Source organism: Apus apus, chromosome 4 (assembly GCF_020740795.1).
Source record: "Apus apus isolate bApuApu2 chromosome 4, bApuApu2.pri.cur, whole genome shotgun sequence".
In the NCBI taxonomy this organism is placed as follows: Eukaryota; Metazoa; Chordata; class Aves; order Apodiformes; family Apodidae; genus Apus; species Apus apus.
Window position 1 is genome coordinate 58,648,533 of NC_067285.1, and position 21,040 is coordinate 58,669,572.

A 21,040-nucleotide genomic window follows, 5' to 3' on the forward strand; every position below is an offset into this window, starting at 1 on the left:
GCATTCTACAATCTGTTCTATAAACATTCAAGCATAAAACCTATAGTTTTATTCCTGAATAATTTTTTGTCCTGTGTAATTCAAACAAAGACAGGTAAGATGTTCAGGTTGATGCTTCTGACACCTTTAACAGTACTTAAGGTAAGAAGATGAAAAACATGACCACTCATATGCAAAGGAATCCCCAAGCCCTGCAGTATTTTATCCATTTCCATTATAATGAAATGGGAGACAAAAAAATTACGTTTTCCGGGAGCTGAACTTATTTAAAACCATTTAACATTTTCCTGTATGTATGAACTGTAATTATTTATGTAGATTTCATCAGTCAAAATTAACAGTACTATATTTGAAAGCCTTAAATATTTTTCTACACAGCGATGAAGATGAAAAAATCTTGAACTCAACCTTTCATGTAGGAAAGTAATCAAAGCTGCATTTTAACCAGAAGTATCATTATACTCCATCTTAAATAACATTCATTGGTGTTTAAGAGCTCAGTGCTTCACATGAACAAAGAAGCTGCAATACAGCACCTACACTTTTTGCCTGCAGAACATTAAGCCAGTTTAATCATTCAGTCATATCTGTTTACATAGAAGCTGAAATTATTATTCAAATCAAGGCATTAACAAATGTTTGCCTATGGGTAGTTCAGTTACTTTGTAGAGGAAAAAATGCAGTGCATGAGCATGTTACGTTACTTACTTACTATGTACTATGGATCAATATCACCAACATAATAAAAACACAAAAGCCAGAATCATCATAGGTGTGGGCTACCTGAGCAGGTCATAGCTGCTAGGGAAGCCTTGAAGCAGAAAGCTCAGCACATTACTAATTGCAGCAATAGTAGGCTGGGACAGAGACATGTCTCGAAGGGTCAAGAGCAGTCTTGGGATGAGCTGGAATTCCCTCATTAACTTGGCATTCTTTGCAGCTTCACTGGAAGAAGGAAGGAAAGGACATGGCAATTTATAGTTGGAGCATCCTCTAGGTATTACCTAACGCAGTAACTCTCATTATTAAGCTGGCATCGGCTCATACCTGGACTCAGTGAGAAGTTCTATGAAATGCTCAAATAATGACAAATGAAGCTCATAGGGTGCATGAAGCCAGACCTGAAATACAGAATAAACAATTATTTATTTTGTATGGAAATTTGCTTTTAAAGATAAAAACTTACACTAGTACATCAGAAGTTATGTAAGGCTTGAAGAGATTAAAACCACTCATCTACATGACCACTTATCTGGCTACCGCTCTCAAAAGCTCATTGCAAGGTCCCAAATTTTTTATTCTTCAACTTCAGGTAAGTATTAAATGTACCAGTGAAGACTAAGAAAACACACCCTGGTACCAAACATATTCTCTGTTACCGCACCATGCTGAAAGAGTTCTAGACAAAAATGTTAAATGCTATCTGGAATGTCTCTTTAAACAGTGCAATGGCTCCAAGGGAGTTACTGGGGTTTACAAGGCTGACGCAAAATGCTTTGTTAAGCTTATTTGGCCTAAGCGTAGGTTTTCTCTTTGTAAAATTAACTATCTTCTGCCAAGATTGAACTCAAGGTCTTCCCTGGTTTATTTTATCTTCACCCAGCATTTCCTGCACATAATTTTAAATTATTTAGATCTTACACACACAAATCAATTGTTCAATCAATAGAAGTAATAAAAGATCTAAAAGACAGAAAGGTCACAGTTATAGCTGCAAATCTTAAAATTGACTTGCTATTCAACAAAGCATAATTAATACTTGTGCTCTGGTGTATAAAACTGGCTTAAATGAGAAGCTTCCTAGTTTTTGCTTTTCCTCTAATTTTATGATCTAAAATGATCAGTACACATATTTTCATTTCCCCATTTAACAGAAGAGAAAGAACATCTAATTTATCCAATTTAAGTGAAATGTTTGGGTCACTGATTTCTGAATTTAGAAATAAAATAAATATTAAAAAAAATAAAACCAAAACCTGAGGCTTTTGGAAAGTCTTTTTTATTTGCATAATTGGGTTTTTTTGTGTCTTAAAGTGTTTTCATTCTCCAGTTGTTCGTGGTCTTCAAGGAAAAAAAAACAAACAGGCATGAACTAAATATACAGTAGTTGCTGTCTGAGTGATTGTATACCATTGATGAAATTTCTCAGCTGCTTCCTTTATGGGGGGGGAAAAAAACCCCAAACAAAATAGAGGAGTGCTCTTCAGTAGAATTTATGCTTCCCTGTAAAAAGACTGGACAGTGATTCACACTCTTGTGTTTAATTTTATGAGCACATAGGAAGCATTATCATCATTTAAAATATTTGCTTAAGAATAAACTACTTACATGCTACTGAAGAATTTAAACTTTAGACACTGCACAAATTTATTTCTAATTTCAACATCAAGCCTCAAAAATACAAGGGGAAACTTTGATGGGTGACACATTTCCTCTGTATTAGATCCCCACTACAGTTAAATAAATAAAAAAAGAAATAAATAAATAAAAAGGATGTTCAGGTTTGCCTTTTTAATTTCCACTTTTTTTGTGTGGCATAGTTATAGTGCATTGTTGATCTTGACAGGGGAGCTGATTGGGTGCATTGAAGACTTTTAAGCTCTCAAAACAATGAAGTTAACAAGGCCGCTTGATTTTATTAAAGGCTACAGTGAGCAGCAGGAGTATGTTCATAGATAGGACTCTTAAAAGTTTCCAGGAGTGCTTTGAAATACTCAGAGACATCTAAAAAAAAAGAAAATGGATAACCCTACAAAGCCATTTGTGCAAGACAGACTGGCACTATATGGCTAGTATTTTATAGCCAAATTAAAAGTGGGCATAGTATATTTAATTATTTTTGTGTATCTGACTCAGAATACTTTTCCTCAGTCTGTGCCAGGTACAGATAATGTGAAAGGTGCTGAGCTGCTTTGCTGTACTTACATATGAAATAGTAAGTTCTTGGGATAAAAACCTAGTTTGCAGTTGTTCAATATTTAAGGTATGCTACCATCACCTCACTTAATCACTATTCAGCATCATCATCACTTTTCTGTGCAGCTTTACATACTTCAAAATCACAGAGCAGATCCTGGAAGGCAGCAGAATTTGGAATAATGGAGGTCTCGTGCCCACTGTCGACAGTTCCCACCAAGGAAAAGGTCAGATGAAGTATGTGGCTGTTCAGAAGGGATCGTTTCTTCTTTAACAGCATTGCCAACAACTTGAACAAGTAAACAGAAATGGAATTAGTAGCCTACAAACACACAGAAACAACATCCAGGCATAAAGAAGTATAGATGAAATGTCTCTTTTTGAGATGACACTCATGATAAAAAAGCTTGAAAGTGGTATTACGGTTCATTAAAAAAGGGGCACATCCAAGACAACCTCAAGCTCATAAGAAATTTGTTCTACACTGGAGACAGTATGTAGGCATGCACAGATAAACCTCAGCTCTCTGGTAGTCATTCACACACAGTTTAAGGCAGTATATGATATTTTCTCAGGTAGTTGTGTCCCTTGACAGCAACCGTGGACCTGGCAGACTTAAGAAGAGCACCCCTTGAGTACTGCATGTAGAAATGAGAGATATTCTGGCACTGAAGAAAGTAGCCATGATAACATAAAACTGAACGAGCCTTTCTTTTTTCTTGCTACTCTTTGTTGCCCTAGGCATGATCACAGTTGTCATCCTTTCAGTCCTCATTTCTACTCCAATTTATTGTAATCTGAGTGGGGAAAGAAAAAATTGCCAGATGTACTATTGCTATTTCTCATCTTCTGATGCAAACTTGTTAAACTCTCAACATACTGGCCTATTCAGCTTCACCATTCTCCTTGAAACGTTAATAAAGAAATACAGATTTCTTGGAATCTCTCTCAAACCATGCTATTTGCTGAAGTCAATACAAGTGGAACATAAGGTCATATATGATGATCCACTGACTGCTTATGCTGCAAGGAGGACATGGTCTAGATTTGTTCGGTCAAAGTAAGCCAAGGTCTGCAACAAGCTACATGGAATTAATATATTTTGACATGACTATACTAGCCATTAGTATTGCAAGGTTTGTAAATACTGTCCAAACCACAGCATGAAATTTCCGTTTCAGTAAAGCAATCTTTATGAGAAATGTAAAATGCACTGGCCAAGTGAAGATCTTTTCAAGTCAGTCGATCAGTCCTCCTGCATAACTGATTGCACTTTCCCCACCCCAATGGAAAATTAAGAAGTATTCAGCTTGAAAGCAAACAGCATCACGAACTATCATGTCTGTTCAGTCTCCCAAAAGCGCTAATCCTAGGAATCTACTTGTTCAGTTTGCTTTATGTGTCTCTACCTCTTCTCTTGCTGGCAGATCATGGAGATAGAAGCTACCAGGCTTGCAGAGGTGGATTCACAATGCCAGGAAAAGAATCTTGTGCCATAGTTGTGCTCTTCCTTGCTACTAATGAAGAGTCAATTTCAACAAAGCAGCTAACGTGCATAACTGTTTAGCAAAACTTTCCAGCCTCTCCTCTAAAAGCCATCCTAAATAACTCATCTATGCTAATTAACCAAGAGCTCAGGAAACTTCAGTGCAGAAGCTCAGGTTACCACAACACAACAAGGAACTTACCTGGGAACTGCTAGAACAGTGAAATTCAATCAGCCTGGTCTGTTTTAAGACCTTTCTTACACACCTGATAACCTCTGATTCTTTCCATTTCTTTGCTGGCTAGTGGATTGCTCTTCACCACACAGACCAAGGCCTTCACAGCTGCATACAGCCCTTCTACATCTGACGCCATGGCTACAAGTCCCAAAATAGCAGCAGCTCCACCAATGTACTGCAGTGTAGTGGCAACAGGCTTGGGGACAAATGTTCTTACTCCTGAGCATAGAAAGGCAGAGAAAATGAATTGAAATAAAGCAAAATCTAATTCCTACAGGAAATAATTTTGAATACATGCAAGTAAATTGCATTCCAGTGTTGCTTGAATTATGAAAATAGTATAATTAGCAGAACTGACACCTCAGAAGAGAAGGTGAAGAAAATATTGCACTGGAAAACAGTTTATGACGTAAAGTAAAATTAAGCATATTTTTATAGTGATAACTCCCATAAACTGTAACAAAAAAGATAAAAGCAAACAGTATTGTCCATAAAAGATTAAAAAAAATGTACTATTAACATTCAACAATAACAGTTATCTTCTAGACCTAAGTTCTTATTGAAAGTAATTAATCATGTTTAAACATAATAATTCTCAAGTACTCAACTCACCCAAATAGCCTATCAAAGCTGCACCAATGGAGCGTGCTGGTCCATTCAAATGCCCTGCTGAGTTATGTAGCAGCTTCACAGGGGTGGCATTTTCATGAGAAGAAATGGCCAGCTAAATAAGAAAAAAAGCAAGGGCTATAGAGAAGATTTTTTTTTTTTTTTAAATGTAAGCTTGGACATAAATTGTGTATTTTCCTCCTGTGATAAAGAGTGAGTAATGTATAACAAAACAGAAATATGCTAGAGTCATTAGGACAGTCTCTAAAGTAAAATCTCCAGTCTCCAAAGTTTATGGAAAATTAACTCAACTTTAAAAATACTTTCACCAGATCATAGAATGGTTTGGGCTGAAAGAGACCTTTAAAGATCATCTAGTCCAATCCCGCTGCTGTGGGCTCGGTCATACTCCACTAAATCAGGTTGCTTAAAGAACCATCCAACATGATCTCCAATACTTCCAGGGAGGGGCATCCACAGCTTCTCTAAGCAATCTCTTCCAGTGTCTCACCATCCCCACCGCAAATCGTTTTGTCCTTATGTCCAATTTAAATCCACCATCTTTCAGTTTAAAACCCTTGCCACTTGTCCTGTCACTAGACACCCTGGTATATAGTCTCTCTCTATTGTTCTTGTAAACCCCCATACGTATTGAAAGGCCACAAGAAGGTCTCCTCAGAACCTCTTCAGGCTAAACAACACCAACTCTCTCAGTCTTTCTTCAAAGATGGTTCTTTGTACAAATAATTCACTGATTTTTACAGGACTTGGAAAAAAAGTGCAAACCAATATTCTGGTTTCCAAATCTGAATCACAGCCAGAGGACGAGGACCAAGCTACCAGCTTTGTTCATCTGCCACAGCAGAAACACTGTTCAACAACATAATCTTCACTATTTTTCAACACGACTAAACTGCCATCAACATTAAAAAGCCAAAACACCTTCAAAAGGTGCTAACTAACACAACTGCTAGTAATTACAAGAACAGTAATAAAACCTAGGGGTACAAAACATGAAAGTGATTACAGACAGCTCTTTAACGAGTATGTTACAGATCCTGGCTGCATTGAACTAACTCCCTTGAAAGAAGTTAAAAGAAATTAACAATCAGTAGTAAACATTAACCAACTCATTTCCCAACATACCTGTTTGGCAATAGCTTTACTATCCAACTTGTTGTAAACTTTCCTTATTCTTGCCACTGTAAATGAAGAAACTGATAGTGCGTAGAGACCAAAAGAGACCTTCTCTTCTGGTACCAGAGACACCGGAGATGGGTTGATTCCTTCAGACTTTGAATCTTTGCCTTAAAGATAAAATAAAAGTTAATTTTGGTAACAGAACCACTATTCTTTTCAGTTTTAAGAGTAAAATCTTAAGCAAATTATATTCAAGAATGGGTATAGAAGAAAGGTTTTACGAAAAGCCAAGATTTTATAGTCTTTGCATACTTGTTCACTGTACTGAAGAGTAGCTTGAGAGCATGAGAGTGGTGGAATAAATCTTCTATTTAAGACTAAAGGTCAAGGCACAGAAAATATTTCTTTTCAAGAAGGGCTACAATATTAACCCCTAATAGCAAGGGGCAGCCTGTGGCTTGGCCAAGCTATAGAAGATGTGGGGCTCCCTCATCTGTATTTTTGGAAGGCAGTATTATTCCTGTTCTCAATCTGCCTTCAGCCTTAAGACTGTTCACCTCCCTTCCCGCCTGAAATAAAACAAAGTAAGCACAAAACAGAGAAGGATTTGGTACATCTGCATCTTTGGTTGTGACAACAGGTTTTTTACAATGGTTGGCTATAAAAACCACCTTAGAGAACGGTACAAGAGATACAAGACTGAATAAAGACCAAAAGGCCCAGGCACTAAAAAAACCCCTATATAAATGCATCTTTAATATTTTTTTATCCATTGCTCTGAAAGTGGATGCTTCTTGTGAGGCACTACAAACACTATGACTGGCAGCTGCCTACAGCACTCACAGAAGTCTGCAAAAGTAAGACTGCGTACTCCCTAAATATACTACTCTCATCACTCACTTCCTCCTTCCTTGAGCTGCTGACAGTTTCTCTCCAGAAGAGCTGGAGAGCATTATGGTCCTCATGGGAAAAGACAATGCAAAGACAAAACTACTTGATACAGTCCCCATTTTTCTTTATGTTTCACTGAAAAGCCCCATGGTAGCCAGGTAAAATAATGTGGAACTAACTTCTCACATAATACTGATGTTAGTGAGGAGGTATTCTAATTGTACAGATAGACAGGGAGCTCTACAGAACAGGAAAATCTCACTACTAACAGTATATCTTACCAGAGCTAATGAAGAATCTGTTGTCTAAATAGTTAAAAACAGGGCTACGGACACACCTTTCTAGCAAGGTTATTCACTTCTTTTTGTATTGCACTTTCCTCAATTTTGCACAAGAACATTTAAAAAATGTAACAGAATTGCCTGAACTTGTTCTCAACAAACACTTAAAAGACTATCTGCTGCACAGCATTCCCTCTTTATCAATTTTTTTTCCTTTTTTTTTTTTTACCTACTTAGGCCCTATAAATGACGACATTTCAAGAGAGCTGCATTTAAAGTACAGAATACATTGCAGATTTGTAAATTTATGTTATCACTAGAAACTGACAAGTTAAAATGCCTTCCCCATTTTACTTTCTACAGATAAATATAATATCAAGTATGAATAATGACAGCTTTAGGTATATCTAATTTGTTTAAAACCAAAGTAAGGAATACAAGAACTTCTATCATATCTCAGTACAAGAACAACCAGAAGTGTGTTAAAACAGTAATCTGGATTTCTATCATCCTCTTCAATAGCAGCTACTTGTCTTTTCCCTATGAACAGCTAGCTTTTCCTCTCTGCTACCACATACTCTCCTTTCTTACCTCTTCTGCCAAGATGCACAAAGAAGATTCCACCAGACCCAAGTTACTAGCTGCCATCTGAATCGTACTTACATGGTACATATACCGCTTGAAAGCTTCCGACGTAATTTGGTCCCAGCTCATAAATGCTGCTAACACCCGGGGCAGGCAAAACTTCCTCCAGGAAATGCGTCGGGCCCAGGCGCCAGACTAACGAAGAGAGCTGGCGCTGTGCAGGCGGTGTGCCAATGTAGGCATAAACAGTGCTGACTACAGGTGGATTGGCAGAACCAGACCCGCTGGGGCTACTATGAATATAGTGAAGCTGCAAGGGAAAAAACACAGTGAAGTTACTGAGATTGCACGGGTACTGTGAAAAGGAAGTAGACAGGTGAGAAATTCAGGAAAGCTATTTGCAAAACAGGGGATGTAGCAAACGACTGCTCTGTAACACACAGCATTCTGATACCATATAGCAAGTCAGGGAAAAACATTAACGAGAAGGTAAATGCAAAGATCAGAAGTTAAGCGACTTTCAAATTATGAAGGTGTATATGAGAACATGCAAGTTCTGTGCTTAACAGCGCCAAAGAACAAGGGTGTATCTTGCTTCTAATAACACAGAGCTTTATGATGGTCATAGTCTTCCTGCTTTTGCAAAAAATAATCTCTTTGTGTTCTTTCTCTTCCTTCTTCAGCCAGTGAAAACACACCTTTGGTAATGATACTGTTTTGAACTCAACTTGATAAAATAAATGGAGAAGATGCTGGCCTATATATAATGGCAGCAGCAATCTCATAGGGATTTTCTATTTCCTTTGTAAAAATTCTGTTACCAGTTATTGAATGTAGCCACATATCACCAGATACATACTCACGTATTACAGCTATTAGCATAACAAGTAAAGTTACTATAGTTCTCTTTCTGCAAAAGGCAAACTGAAAGGTAAACTTCGAAAGTCAAAGTACTGTTTTACCTACAGTAGTAAAGAAACACTTGCTAATATGCATCTCACACCGGGATTAGTCTCCTCAAGGCCCAAGCCTGTCAGGTGCCAAATGCTCTTTGGTTAGCAGATACAGGTCAGGAATACTTTGTGCTCAGTGGACAGGTCCACAGAGCACTTCCCTACTCTCTACTTTTGGCCTTCTTATTTCTACCACCTAACAACAAAGTATCAACCTTTACAACTACATGTGCTTCATCTACAGTCAAGTAATAACAACATTGGACATCATCACAGTACCTGTCATTATTTTTGGGATGGCAAGAGTTCCAAAAGGAAAAACATGGCAAAAGCAGCAAAACTGTCTTACTCTGTAATCTCCCTATTATTCAAAGTTCTATCTGCTACATGGTCCTGGGATAAATCTACTTCAGCTTTTTATCATTGGTCTAATTAGTCAGCAGTGTAGCCATGGCACACTTGCCTCACATTCAGTACAGCGTGTCCACTTCACTATAGCATTTACTACCCCTCAAGCCTGAGAAAGTATCTTCTCCTCTTAACAGGACTAGGGCTGGGTCTCAGCTGTGTAGTGAGCAAAGACCTCTTTTTGCAAGGCAAAATTCCCTTTTGGGATTAGAATTTTTGTTCTGGTTTGTGGGTTGGGTTTTTTGGGCCTTTTTTGTGTGTCTGCAGGTTTTTTGTTGTTGCTGTTCTATGTAGGGTTTTTTTTCCACATATATATGCAGAGAGAGAAAAATTACTCTAACCAGTAAAAATGAGGATTTAAAGATTTCTTTTACCTTAACAGTGTTAACAAGCTGTCCGTCAAGGTAGAGTGCAGCTGTGCTGTTCTTTAGCATGCCTTTACTCATGACCAGAACTAGGTGATGCCACTGGCCTTCCACAATGACGTCACCACAGCGAAAACGGGCACAACAGGGAAGAATTTCATAAAATGATGATTCCTCACTGAAGTCATCAACTAAAGGGAAAGTACCAGTTAGTGGGCACTGGTAGAAACATTATTAGTCTGTTTTAAGCTTCTCTTATCATTAGACTTTACAGGAAGCAATCTACAGCAATACATGAAAGCCAAAATTTTACAAAACACTTCATTAACAATGCAACCAAAAATACAGTCAACAAGCTACGAATGAAGTCATATGATTACCAAGACACAACTTTAGATTTTCAAATTCAAGAACCGAAATAATGAAATTAGAACTTTTGGGAAAGTATTCAAATCAAATTGCCAGAATTTGACAGACTGAGTATCACCTGTGCATTAACAAATTAGTACAGTTTTGGTATTATCAACGGTGGGTCTCTTCTTCCTTTGCCTTAATTCTTTCCTAGGAAAATTCTCAGGATGCTTTTAGACTTTTTGACAATTACGTTTTACTTCTCCCCTTCTACTCTCCCTTTGAAATTTTAGCTGGAATTGCTATTTTACTCAAGTATTATTAACTTTCTCATGCAAGTAACAGACCTTTTTGGTATTTTTCTAAATAGTTTACACAGCAGTTGTCAGCTAGAATTAACAGATGAGTCCCAAAGCTACATTTTGGAGGCTATTTTTCACCTTTTGCTCTCATCTTAGTGTCCTCAGGGTTTTCTTCTCTCGTATTTTAAAACTTACTCTTCACTCCATGCAGCGTTTTGTCCTCACGTGTTTTCTCAGAGGAACCACTAGCCTGGCTGCTGGGCTCACCTGTATCCTGTGGGGGGCCCACTGTGGAGCCAGCTGGAACTGGCCATATCCAGGGTACGGGGTAGCCCTAGAATCTCCCCACAGAAGTCCTCTCTTCCCCCCCTGCACCTGGCCACAGACATTCCATATAAGTTTGCCAATATCTTGCTTAAACAATTAAGTCTCACACAAAAGAAGATGCAAGTCGAACAGATTGCTTTTCAAAGCACCAGAATCATGCTAAATTACAAAGCGTAAGTGAAGCTAAAGATGAAGCTGAAAGCTTCAGACCATGCATCAAGCACAGCTCAGGGGTACTTGTAACTCAACCCTCAGCATGGTGTTTTCTCTTCTTCCTTTTTTTGCAGTTACAAGGAAAATTCATTTCCTGAAGCGCTTCTACCAAAGGGCTAGCTCAGGGATGAAACATTTCTGCCCAAGTCAAAACACAGACTTCATGACATCTTGTCCACTGCCTTTCAGCTCACCCTTGCCTGCCCTTCACCTTCTCAGCAATGGTGCCTGGGTTGTAAGGCTGCTGACCCAATGCAAGCACCAGCTGCTGCAGGACACGGTGAGCTGACCTGCAGCTCCATTGGCTGCTCTAACACCAACAGTGAGAGGAATCAGAGATGGATGCCTACCTGCCAGAGGAACCCACTCCCAGCTTCTCCACAGGGGCTGCAACCCACAAGCTGCTGACCACCCATCCCCAATTCACACAACTATGCTCTTCAGCATTTATTGAAATACTCTTTAGTTCTCAGCAAACATTTAAAAATATTCTCTGAAAGGCATCCTTTGACTTCGTACCAGAGGGCATGATCAGTTTGCAGGTGCATTACCTTTTCCAACACAAGGCAAAATGACACACACACAAGGAAAAAAGAAAGGAAGGCAAAGCTTGAAAATTCTACACCAGTTCACACTTCAAGAGGAAACAGGAGCTTTTCAGATCTCTCTTCATCCTTTTCATGTTGAAAGAAAAGAAACCTCTAATCCTCTTACCTCAACAGCTGCCTGCACAGGGAGAACACTCATTTCTTTAGAAATAGCACAAGGAAAATTATAAAAGCAGAGTACTTGGAACAAGCTTTCAGATTAAAAAAATAATCTCAAACTCTTTTTCTCAGCCAAACATCTTTGAGCACAATTCTCTCTCACAAGAAAGATCCTTAAACCACCCCATTTATTCTTACAATAGACCATCGGCACTTCCAGTCCCCGCAGTGGTGGGCCTGCCATCTCAGTTCTTCAGGTCAGCACCTGCTCAGCACTTGATGGTACATCATCACCTGACTCCAGAAAAGCAAAGTATCCCGTTCAATTAAAAACCAAGTTTTTGTAGTCACAGACCTTCAGATCTTCTCTGACAATGCCTCTTAAAATCCAATCTCTTTAAAAGAGAGCAATTAATATGAAGATAAACTTACTAATTCTCTCTTATAAGAATTTGGCCTTCAAGAAAGAAAGCACCATCAAGATCTTTATAATGTAACAGGTTTAGTTCCCTCTTATACTATTAGTCTAACTCTCTAATTTTAGGTTTTGAACCTGATTTCTACTAATAGAAACCCATGCAGTTAACGATGCGAATGTCTGCTTATTGTGAAAATAAGGAATATTCTAGAACAGCCTGCTTTGCTGTTTGATTTTTGTTTGGTTTTGTTTGTTTTGGTTTTGTATTTTTTAAACATAACAATTGTATGAATTCTTTATTAATGCCTACTACTCAAAAGGTAAAAACAGAAGCAGATTTTTTATAACCACTTGTAACCCAGTGTGTTGGTCTGGTAAAGAGCTACACCTGAGACATATGCAGAAGGCTGCCTTGCTTCAATCAGCTCCTCCACAGATACAGTGCATAAAGGGCCTGTTCAAAACTGACCATTTCTGATGGAAGACAGGCAGGAGATAGGAGATGGTTAGTCCTGAAGGTCCTGACTACACCAATAGCTATCTGTAGCAAATTCACTGGCCGCACAAGCTTCACTTAGATCTTCACTGCACCTCCTGTAATCCCACCTTTGATCACAGATACAGGATGAAGCTACCAATTCTTCCTGATTCTGAACTGATCACAGAATTAAAACACGAAGTGAATGACTATAGCCTTCAAGTAGCACTCCAATGTTGGGACTATCCAGATTAAAAAAACCCTTCCCAACTTGTTATTTTACTACTTCTAAACTTCTTCAAAACAAAGATGGTTAACATCTGCACCTCAAGAGATTATGTCTAAAATGAATGATATAAGAAAAATAAAAGGCAAAAATCTTCCAGAAAACAATGGTTTCTTGGAGCAAGTCCAGAGGAGGACTGCAAAGATGGTCAGAGGGCTGGAGCACCTCACCTATGAAGACAGGCTGAGAGAACTGGGGTTGTTCAGCCTGGAGAACAGAAGGCTCCAGGGAGACCTTATAGCCCCTTCCAGTACCTGAAGAGGCTACAGGAAAGCTGGGGAGGGACTTTTTACAAGGGCATGTAGTAAGAGGACTAGTAAGGGGGAATGGTTTTAAGCTGAAAGAGGGTAGATTTAGAGTAGATATTAGGAAGAAATTATTTAGTGTGAAAGTGGCTGGCCAGAGAAGTTGTGGATGCCCCCTTCATGGAAGTGTTCAACAGCAGGTTGGATGGGGCTTGGAGCAACCTGGTCTAGACCGGTCAGCCTCACCTCCATCCCTGGAAAGGTGATGGAACAACTTGTCCTTGGCACTATCTCTAGACATATCAAGGAGATGGGGGTCATCAAGAGCAGTCAACATGGTTTTACCAAGGGTAAGTCATGTTTGACTAACCTCATAGCCTTCTATGAGGAAATTACTAGGTGGATAGATGATGGTAGAGTGGTGGATGTGGTCTATCTTGATTTCAGTAAAGCATTTGACACCGTCTCCCACAGCATCCTTGTAGATAAGTTGATCAAGTATGGGTTTGATGATCAGGCAGTGAGGCGGATCAAGAACTGGTTGAAAGGTAGAAGTCAGAGAGTTGTAGTCAATGGGGCAGAATCTAGTTGGAGGCCTGTGACTAGTGGAGTCCCTCAGGGGTCGGTACTGGGACCAGTGTTGTTCAACATCTTCATCAACGACCTGGATGAGGGTACAGCGTGTACCCTCAGCAAGTTTGCTGATGACACCAAGCTGGGAGGAGTGGCTGACACACCAGAAGGCTGTGCTGCCATTCAGAGAGACCTGGACAGGCTGGAGACTTGGGCGGGGAAAAACCTGATGAAGTTCAACAAGGGCAAGTGTAGAGTTTTGCATTTGGGGAAGAAAAATGCCATGTACCAGTACAGGTTGGGGGCTGACCCGCTGGAGAGCAGTGTAGGTGAAAGGGACCTGGGGGTTCTAATAGACAGGAGGATGACCATGAGCCAGCAGTGTGCCCTTGCGGCTAAGAAGGCCAATGGCATCCTGGGGTGCATTAGAAAGGGTGTGGTTAGTAGGTCAAGAGAGGTTCTCCTCCCCCTCTATTCTGCATTGGTGAGGCCGCATCTGGAGTACTGTGTCCAGTTCTGGGCCCCTCAGTTCAAGAAGGACAGGGAACTGCTTGAAAGAGTCCAACGCAGAGCCACAAAGATGATTAAGGGAGTGGAACATCTCCCTTATGAGGAAAGGCTGAGGGAGCTGGGTCTCTTTAGTTTGGAGAAAAGGAGACTGAGGGGTGACCTCATCAATGTTTACAAATACGTAAAGGGTGAGTGTCAAGAAGATGGAGCTAAGCTTTTTTCAGTGATGATCAGTGATAGGACAAGGAGTAATGGATACAAATTGGAGCATAGGAGGTTTAAGGTGAATATCAGAAAATTTTTTTTTACTGTGAGAGCGACAGAGCACTGGAACAGGCTGCCCAGAGAGGTTGTGGAGTCTTCTTCACTGGAGACATTCAAGACCCGCCTGGACGCCTTCCTGTGTGATGTACTCTAGGTGACCCTGCTCTGGCAGGGGGGGTTGGACTAGATGATCTTTCGAGGTCCCTTCCAACCCCTATGATTCTATGATTATGATTCTAGTGGGAGGTGTCCCTCCCCATGGAGGCGTGTCATTCCTTCCAACCCAAACCATTCCATGATTCTGTGAATCCCTCTTTGAAATCTAGAATACTTGGCGTCTGGGCAAAATTTATATGCAGATTCTTTGGATATAATAAAAGCTCCTTAATTCCAACACAGATGTTTACATTTTTTCATTGTCAAAACCCATTAGAAGTTGGTGAAGCTGCAACTAAAGTTCCATCACACACAATTCTTCCAGATATTAGGTTCAAAATAAACTTGCTGTTGCATCCCCATAAGTATTGTCAGGGTTAGCAGATGACACAACACAACTCTTACCATAATTTTGAAGCAATTCTTCTTTAGTTGAAACAATCAGTGACCGGTCCTTTGCTGAGAGGACAATGGCAAGGCATACATAATGCTGCTCTGAGGAGTTTGCACGCCGCACTACAGTAAGAAGTCTCACAGGATGGTTATTAGGAGGTGTACTAAAATGTTCAATACAAAACCAAGTCGAGTAGCTTAAACCAGATGGTGGTGGGAAAAATCTTTCACCTAAAAACAAAAATGAAAGCCCATTATATAGCTGGAGTAGCTAGTACATGGGATACCTACTTTTGCCAGCTCCTTTTTTCATATCATGTCGGTTGATACCAGCTGCGCTTTTTCAAACTTTTCCTTCATGAACTTCAACGTTACTTCTTGCATGTCTGACTCAAGCTTGGAGGAAAAGCCACATAAAGCCAGCTCAGAGGGGTTCTTTCAAAACAAAGTAAGGCAAGAGCTGAACACTATTCCCTCCTGTTCTAAAAGCAAAAAACAACTCTGTAGCTGTGCTTGTTCTGAACAACCCCATTTCAGTTATCTAGAGAAAAAAAATGGAAATGGATCAGCCCCTCAGAAACTGTTAATATCATGATGAGATGCTTCTTCAATGGGTGTGACTCACTGAAGCAGCCTTTGTTGAAGATCTCTTCAACACATACACCTGACTCCACCTCATCTCCTGGGGTGCTCCTACAGAACAAAGAACTCACAGACTTCAAGTACTGCCTAACACTAATTCCGTCTTACTGCAGCAAACCTATGACTTAGTGTTTGGACTTTGCTGCTTTTTTAACTAAGTGATCATGTTCACTTAGCCTAACAGCATACAAGGTTCCTGTAGGGTGAACAACTTACAGTGAAAAAGCATACGGGGATAGCAAACAATTTAGGTGGGTTTTTTGTGATGATGTAACTACACCTGTAATAAATTCAGTTAAGAATCCAGCACAACTAGGCCACAAGTACAGCTCTGCAGTTTATTCCACACTTCCTATGGTCTTCACGCTACTTTTCCTCAACTTGTTCTCAGTGTATCCAGGTTCATCATTTATATGATTCTCTTGATTACAACTTTCTGCTGAAAGCCTTGTATTTTAAAGCAATCAAACATTTGTATTTCATATTGCTTTGCATTGCCTTGGGGACAAAAAGCAACAGGAACACTTACACAAAAAAAAGACACAAGAAGTTCTCATTTCTAAGTGTATGACATCCAACACCATACTATCACTTCATGGCTTACAAAGAAATATAAGAGAACTAAACAGCAGACAGAAAGCACTGCTAAGAGTCATACTTGAGCACTTACCAGTTCCCATTCCACTGACAACTGCACCATCAATAAGTCCTGTTGTAACAGCATTATTTGTAGGTGCATTATGGGGAGCCAAACTTGGCAAAAACAGGCAGCTGTTAAACAGAGGACCAGTAACACGCTAGAGTTAATGAAAGTTAACACAACTCAAGTTCAATACAAAGAAAATACAGCCGAGGAAAATATAGTATAAGCACACCACCACTCTCCTTGACTGTATGTATTAATGAAAAGCAGAAATTAATTAGCAGGATTTCTCCTTGTGAGGCTGAATTATTTCCTGTGCAAAGAGCTTTAGCAGTGTAGATCTTTGGTGCAAAGGTGCAGGCGTCCATGTGGCTCCATAATTGCTCCCCTGTGGGCAACTATAACTCACTGCAGCCTTTGAGAAGTTCCAGATTCTCAAAGAGACTGGAGTAGCTAAATATTCTAAGGATCAGGACATTGCATACTATGGTGTTCTTATTTTAAGTACGTATTCTCTCACAGTAACATCGTATTTCACCAAATTAGCTACATTTGGTCCTTACAAGAGCCACCAACACTGTGGACACAACAAAAACAGATACAAGGACTTCCCCCTTAAGCACTAATAGATTTTAAGAGCCCAGATGGTTTCAGTGCAATTTCTGAGATATTTACCCCTTAGCACAGGACAAAAAAAGTGTTACAATATTTTTCTATTCAATTTTTTTTAATCAAAAAGACAAAACATTTTCCTTAAACAGATGCTGAGAACGGTGTCACATTTTCATCTTCTGAAGAGTCAAGTTAAACCATATTGTATGTTCCTCAAAGTGCCTCACTCAGCAGGTGTTTAATTAGAGAGAAAAAAATCAACAGTGAATGAGGGTGACACCAGGTGCTAAACAACCAAACAAGTTAAGTGTTACATTCAGGCTACAACTCCAGATAATAATCAGCTTTTCCAGTCATTTGGACTCAATAACTTTCTTCTGTTTTTCTCAGACTTCTGCTTTGCCTGCTTCCTCATTTCTAAGTTCTTCAGCAATGTGAAGTGGGTTTAAAAGCATTTGGGCCACCCAAATGTTGCACATAAAACCTGCAAGGGTATGTTGGCATTCCTTCTTTTAAAAAGGCACATGAAACCCAGAACTGAGCGTGTATTATCAACATGTAGATACATACTGTCTTGTACTTTCACATATAGCAAGCAGGCATTGGTTTTAGGTCACTAATGACAAGAGTAGAAATTGACGTGTGGCTTGAAGTATTTTTCTTTAAAAAAAATTTGTCTCTGGTTCACACATAGCCCATTAAAAATTACAAGCATGTCTTTCAGTGAAGAAAGACAACATTGCACTGTGCCTCATGCTATGAGAAAGCACTATAGGACCTTACCCGAACCCTTCAAGAGACGTGTCAAACTCGATGAACGCTGGTGTAACCGATGATCCGTGAAGCCTGATATCATGTGGGGTTGTCATGGAGACCAAGCACTTCACCCTTGTCAGGGGTACCGTGCTCCCTTCTGCTGGCTTGAGCAGGCTCTTGCTTATCCGATAGTGGCTGTCTTCATGCAAACTGAACACGCTGTCAGAACCCAGACCTTCCATTGAGGTAACCATGATATCTACAGTAGAAGCCAAGACACAACACAGCATTGCAAAAAGGGAGGCATTTTCAGGCTATTGATTTGGACTTTTCAAGTACTGCTTCCAGTGTAAAAGCTGAATTGTCAATAATTATCAAGTAGTTCAGCCTCCCTGTTAGAAGAATTCGCATTGGCAATTATTTTTCTCATGATAAAAACATTCAGTTGAGGCAGAGACACGAGAATCTTGCACAAGGTATTATGGAAGGTGTGTAGTAAAGCCAAGAAACTGAGCCAAGAGGCCATCCCATCAACTAACATCAGGAGCCTTTTGAAGAGGCTCCGTTTCAGACACATTCCTGCTACCTGACTTAACAGGCAGAAAAAGCTCTGTTTCATGTTTCTCAGATGCAGTAACTCTGAGCTGGAAGTCTCAAAGCTCTCAATAAGCAGAAAGGCTCAGTAAGCTCAGCCTAGGAAATTAAACACAATGTGTGATATTCAGAAGCTAGCTTTGCCTTCTCTTTTTGTGGGTTAAAACTTTTCAGACTCACATTTTCACAATGTTCATTGTCCACTTCCCCCATGATAAAACTCTATTAAAAATAAATAAATAAATAGCTGGCTGAGAGGTAAGCTGAATCTCTTCCTCTCCTCTTTTTAAATGCACTGAACCTGATGGCATAACATTAATTCCATTATTTAATGTATTTATTTAATGGTTGTAATTCAGTACCATCCAGGATACTAATTCCTTTAAGGAATTTAAACATTTTCACTATGTGTTACAACTGGCCATGCAACAACTGAGTCAATACCTAGAAATAAAAATAACATGCTTTGGCAACTCATCAATAATTTGTGTTACTAAGACTTTACTATACCGCTTTGCTTTCCTGAACAGCTACTTGCAAGCTCTACGACTCATGGATAATAATAGGAAAAAGTGTGTGTGGAAAAGAGGTTTGGATTGGCTGAAGGAATCTGTTGGTTACAAACATTCAGTGCAGTTTGTCAGATTGATTGCTTCAATGGCTGGAAAACCGATGTAACTTTCCAGTATGATAATCAGAGTCAATGTATCATTGCTAGCAGAATATGAAGTACTCTATCAGATGGATGAACTTCCACAACAGGATACCACACAAAGATATAATGAAAATTTGCACTGCACATGTGTATGTGTATCTATACTCTAGAAATATCTAGTGAATATCCAATCAAAATACTTTGTGAGTAGCTTCCCACAGTGTTAATTTCACAACTAAATCTGAAAATCAGTTGCCGTGTGTCCCTCTCATTCTCCCCCACATTTTTTTATTTATTTTTAATGCTGTCCTTTTTCTTGAAAATTTCTAAGTTACTAGGCACTTGTGATTCAACATGTGCTTATCACATAGTATTAACTATTTCAACTCTGGTATACTAGGAAAGTAAACATATTGAAAGCAAGCAATGAAAAAAAACAATGGAAATATTTAGCATGAAAAATTAATGAACGGTTAAAAGGGGAGTGCTGAACTTTAAATAACTGAGAGTGGGTGTTCCAACCTCAAATTCTGCCTCTTTATCAAAGAAACAATTACTCTGACAAATTAGGTAAATTTAACGTTTTTTTAATTTTTATTCTATTTCTTTCTCATTACTAGTGATGAGCCAGATTCTTGAGTCTAGCCGAAATAAATGGAACTGTGCTTAAGTGTAAGAAATCAAGATATTTTATCTGACACCTTACTGAATCCATGAGAGACACTACATAGATTTAATGACATGTGATGTGCACATGGAAGTAACCTGAAGAAAGCATTTTTCCTTTTAACGTTAAATAACTAGAAACGCAGGATCGACTCAAAACTTAAAAGCAAACTACTATCATATTTAATAGTTACTGTTCCTAAAATAAAAAATTACAATTCCCTGACTGGCTAGATATTAAATACAAGTACTACATTCCCTCTGTTTTTAGAACTTTTTCCAGTCAAACTGTTCTGATGATTTCTCATTCATACAAAGCCAGGGCAAACTACAGTTTTTCCATATGCTTATCTACAATTTTTCATAAGTATGCCACTGGGGGATGTCAGTGATGCATTCTTCACACATTTCTAGCACTTCAGCACCTACTTCTCGTTTCCGGTTCAAAACTCAGCGAGCTGGGTTTGTGCACTCGGTACTGCTTCAACAGCTTTTTGTCCCAAGCTCCACAATTCAAAGGATTTCCCAAGCGTAAAAATTCCCTAAGAAAGAGAATAAGAAATTTACAGATAATTTTGTCTATTTATTTGCCTAGAACAGCACCAAATCTAATATAATTTTTTAAAATACAGTAATTACTTGTAATAAACATAACTTTTAACTAAGAAAATAATGCATAATTGCAAGAAACACTTTTGATCTACTCAAAACTATTGACGTTTTGAACACATGCTCTCAAAAGTTGGCATTACTAAAAGTAATCAATCAATTTTAATAAAGCTCCAAATTCCATTGTCTTATTCCAAAGACTTGGCAGGAGGCAGCCACATCCTGTAGAACATCAGAACACTCACTGATGCGTATTCAGAAAGCTGAACTCATCTGAAAAGGCAGACCACAGGTTGACATGAGGGACCTCAGCTTTGTTTTATCTGTGCACCCTATCTGACTGGGGGATAGTTTTACAGCTATCAACATCTGTTTCTACAGCTAACTACAGTATCTACATCTACCGCTACCCAGGCTACCAGAATCTATGCTTAGGGAGGCTTAAGTCTCAGTGATGAGACTACCAGAAAGCATGCTCCTTGCAGAGCCATTTCTGACACTACTACATGCCACTGAAGTGAACAGACCAGCTGCTCTGGCTGCAGGTCAGCCAGCTGGTGATTCACAGGAGATAGTGAATGAAGTTCCTTACTCCAGCAGAGATCACAGAATGGGCTGTCAGGGATCTTATATTTAAAGATCATCTAGTCCAACCCCACTGCTGTGGGCAGGGGCACTTTCCACCATAATGGGTTGTTTAAAGTCCCATCCAACCTGGCTTTGAATGCTTCCAGTGATGGAGCATCCACCACTTCCCTAGGCAACCTC

At 39.3% G+C, this 21,040-nt stretch overlaps 1 protein-coding gene across 4 annotated transcripts in view; it reads right to left on the reverse strand.

The window, feature by feature from the left end:
• The window catches only part of WDFY3 (WD repeat and FYVE domain containing 3), a 165,002-nt gene that overhangs the window by 47,788 nt on the left and 96,174 nt on the right, over positions 1 to 21,040 (reverse strand). For all 4 annotated transcript variants that reach the window (XM_051619236.1, XM_051619234.1, XM_051619235.1 and 1 more), the window contains 12 exons: positions 20,093 to 20,205; positions 17,776 to 18,007; positions 16,408 to 16,508; positions 15,108 to 15,326; positions 9,882 to 10,063; positions 8,225 to 8,456; positions 6,396 to 6,556; positions 5,253 to 5,364; positions 4,669 to 4,859; positions 3,053 to 3,205; positions 1,048 to 1,121; positions 784 to 945 (listed from right to left, as the gene is read on the reverse strand). In XM_051619236.1, the coding sequence (XP_051475196.1) occupies positions 784 to 945; positions 1,048 to 1,121; positions 3,053 to 3,205; positions 4,669 to 4,859; positions 5,253 to 5,364; positions 6,396 to 6,556; positions 8,225 to 8,456; positions 9,882 to 10,063; positions 15,108 to 15,326; positions 16,408 to 16,508; positions 17,776 to 18,007; positions 20,093 to 20,205 (1,932 nt within the window). The remainder of the gene's footprint in view (positions 1 to 783; positions 946 to 1,047; positions 1,122 to 3,052; positions 3,206 to 4,668; positions 4,860 to 5,252; positions 5,365 to 6,395; positions 6,557 to 8,224; positions 8,457 to 9,881; positions 10,064 to 15,107; positions 15,327 to 16,407; positions 16,509 to 17,775; positions 18,008 to 20,092; positions 20,206 to 21,040) is intronic.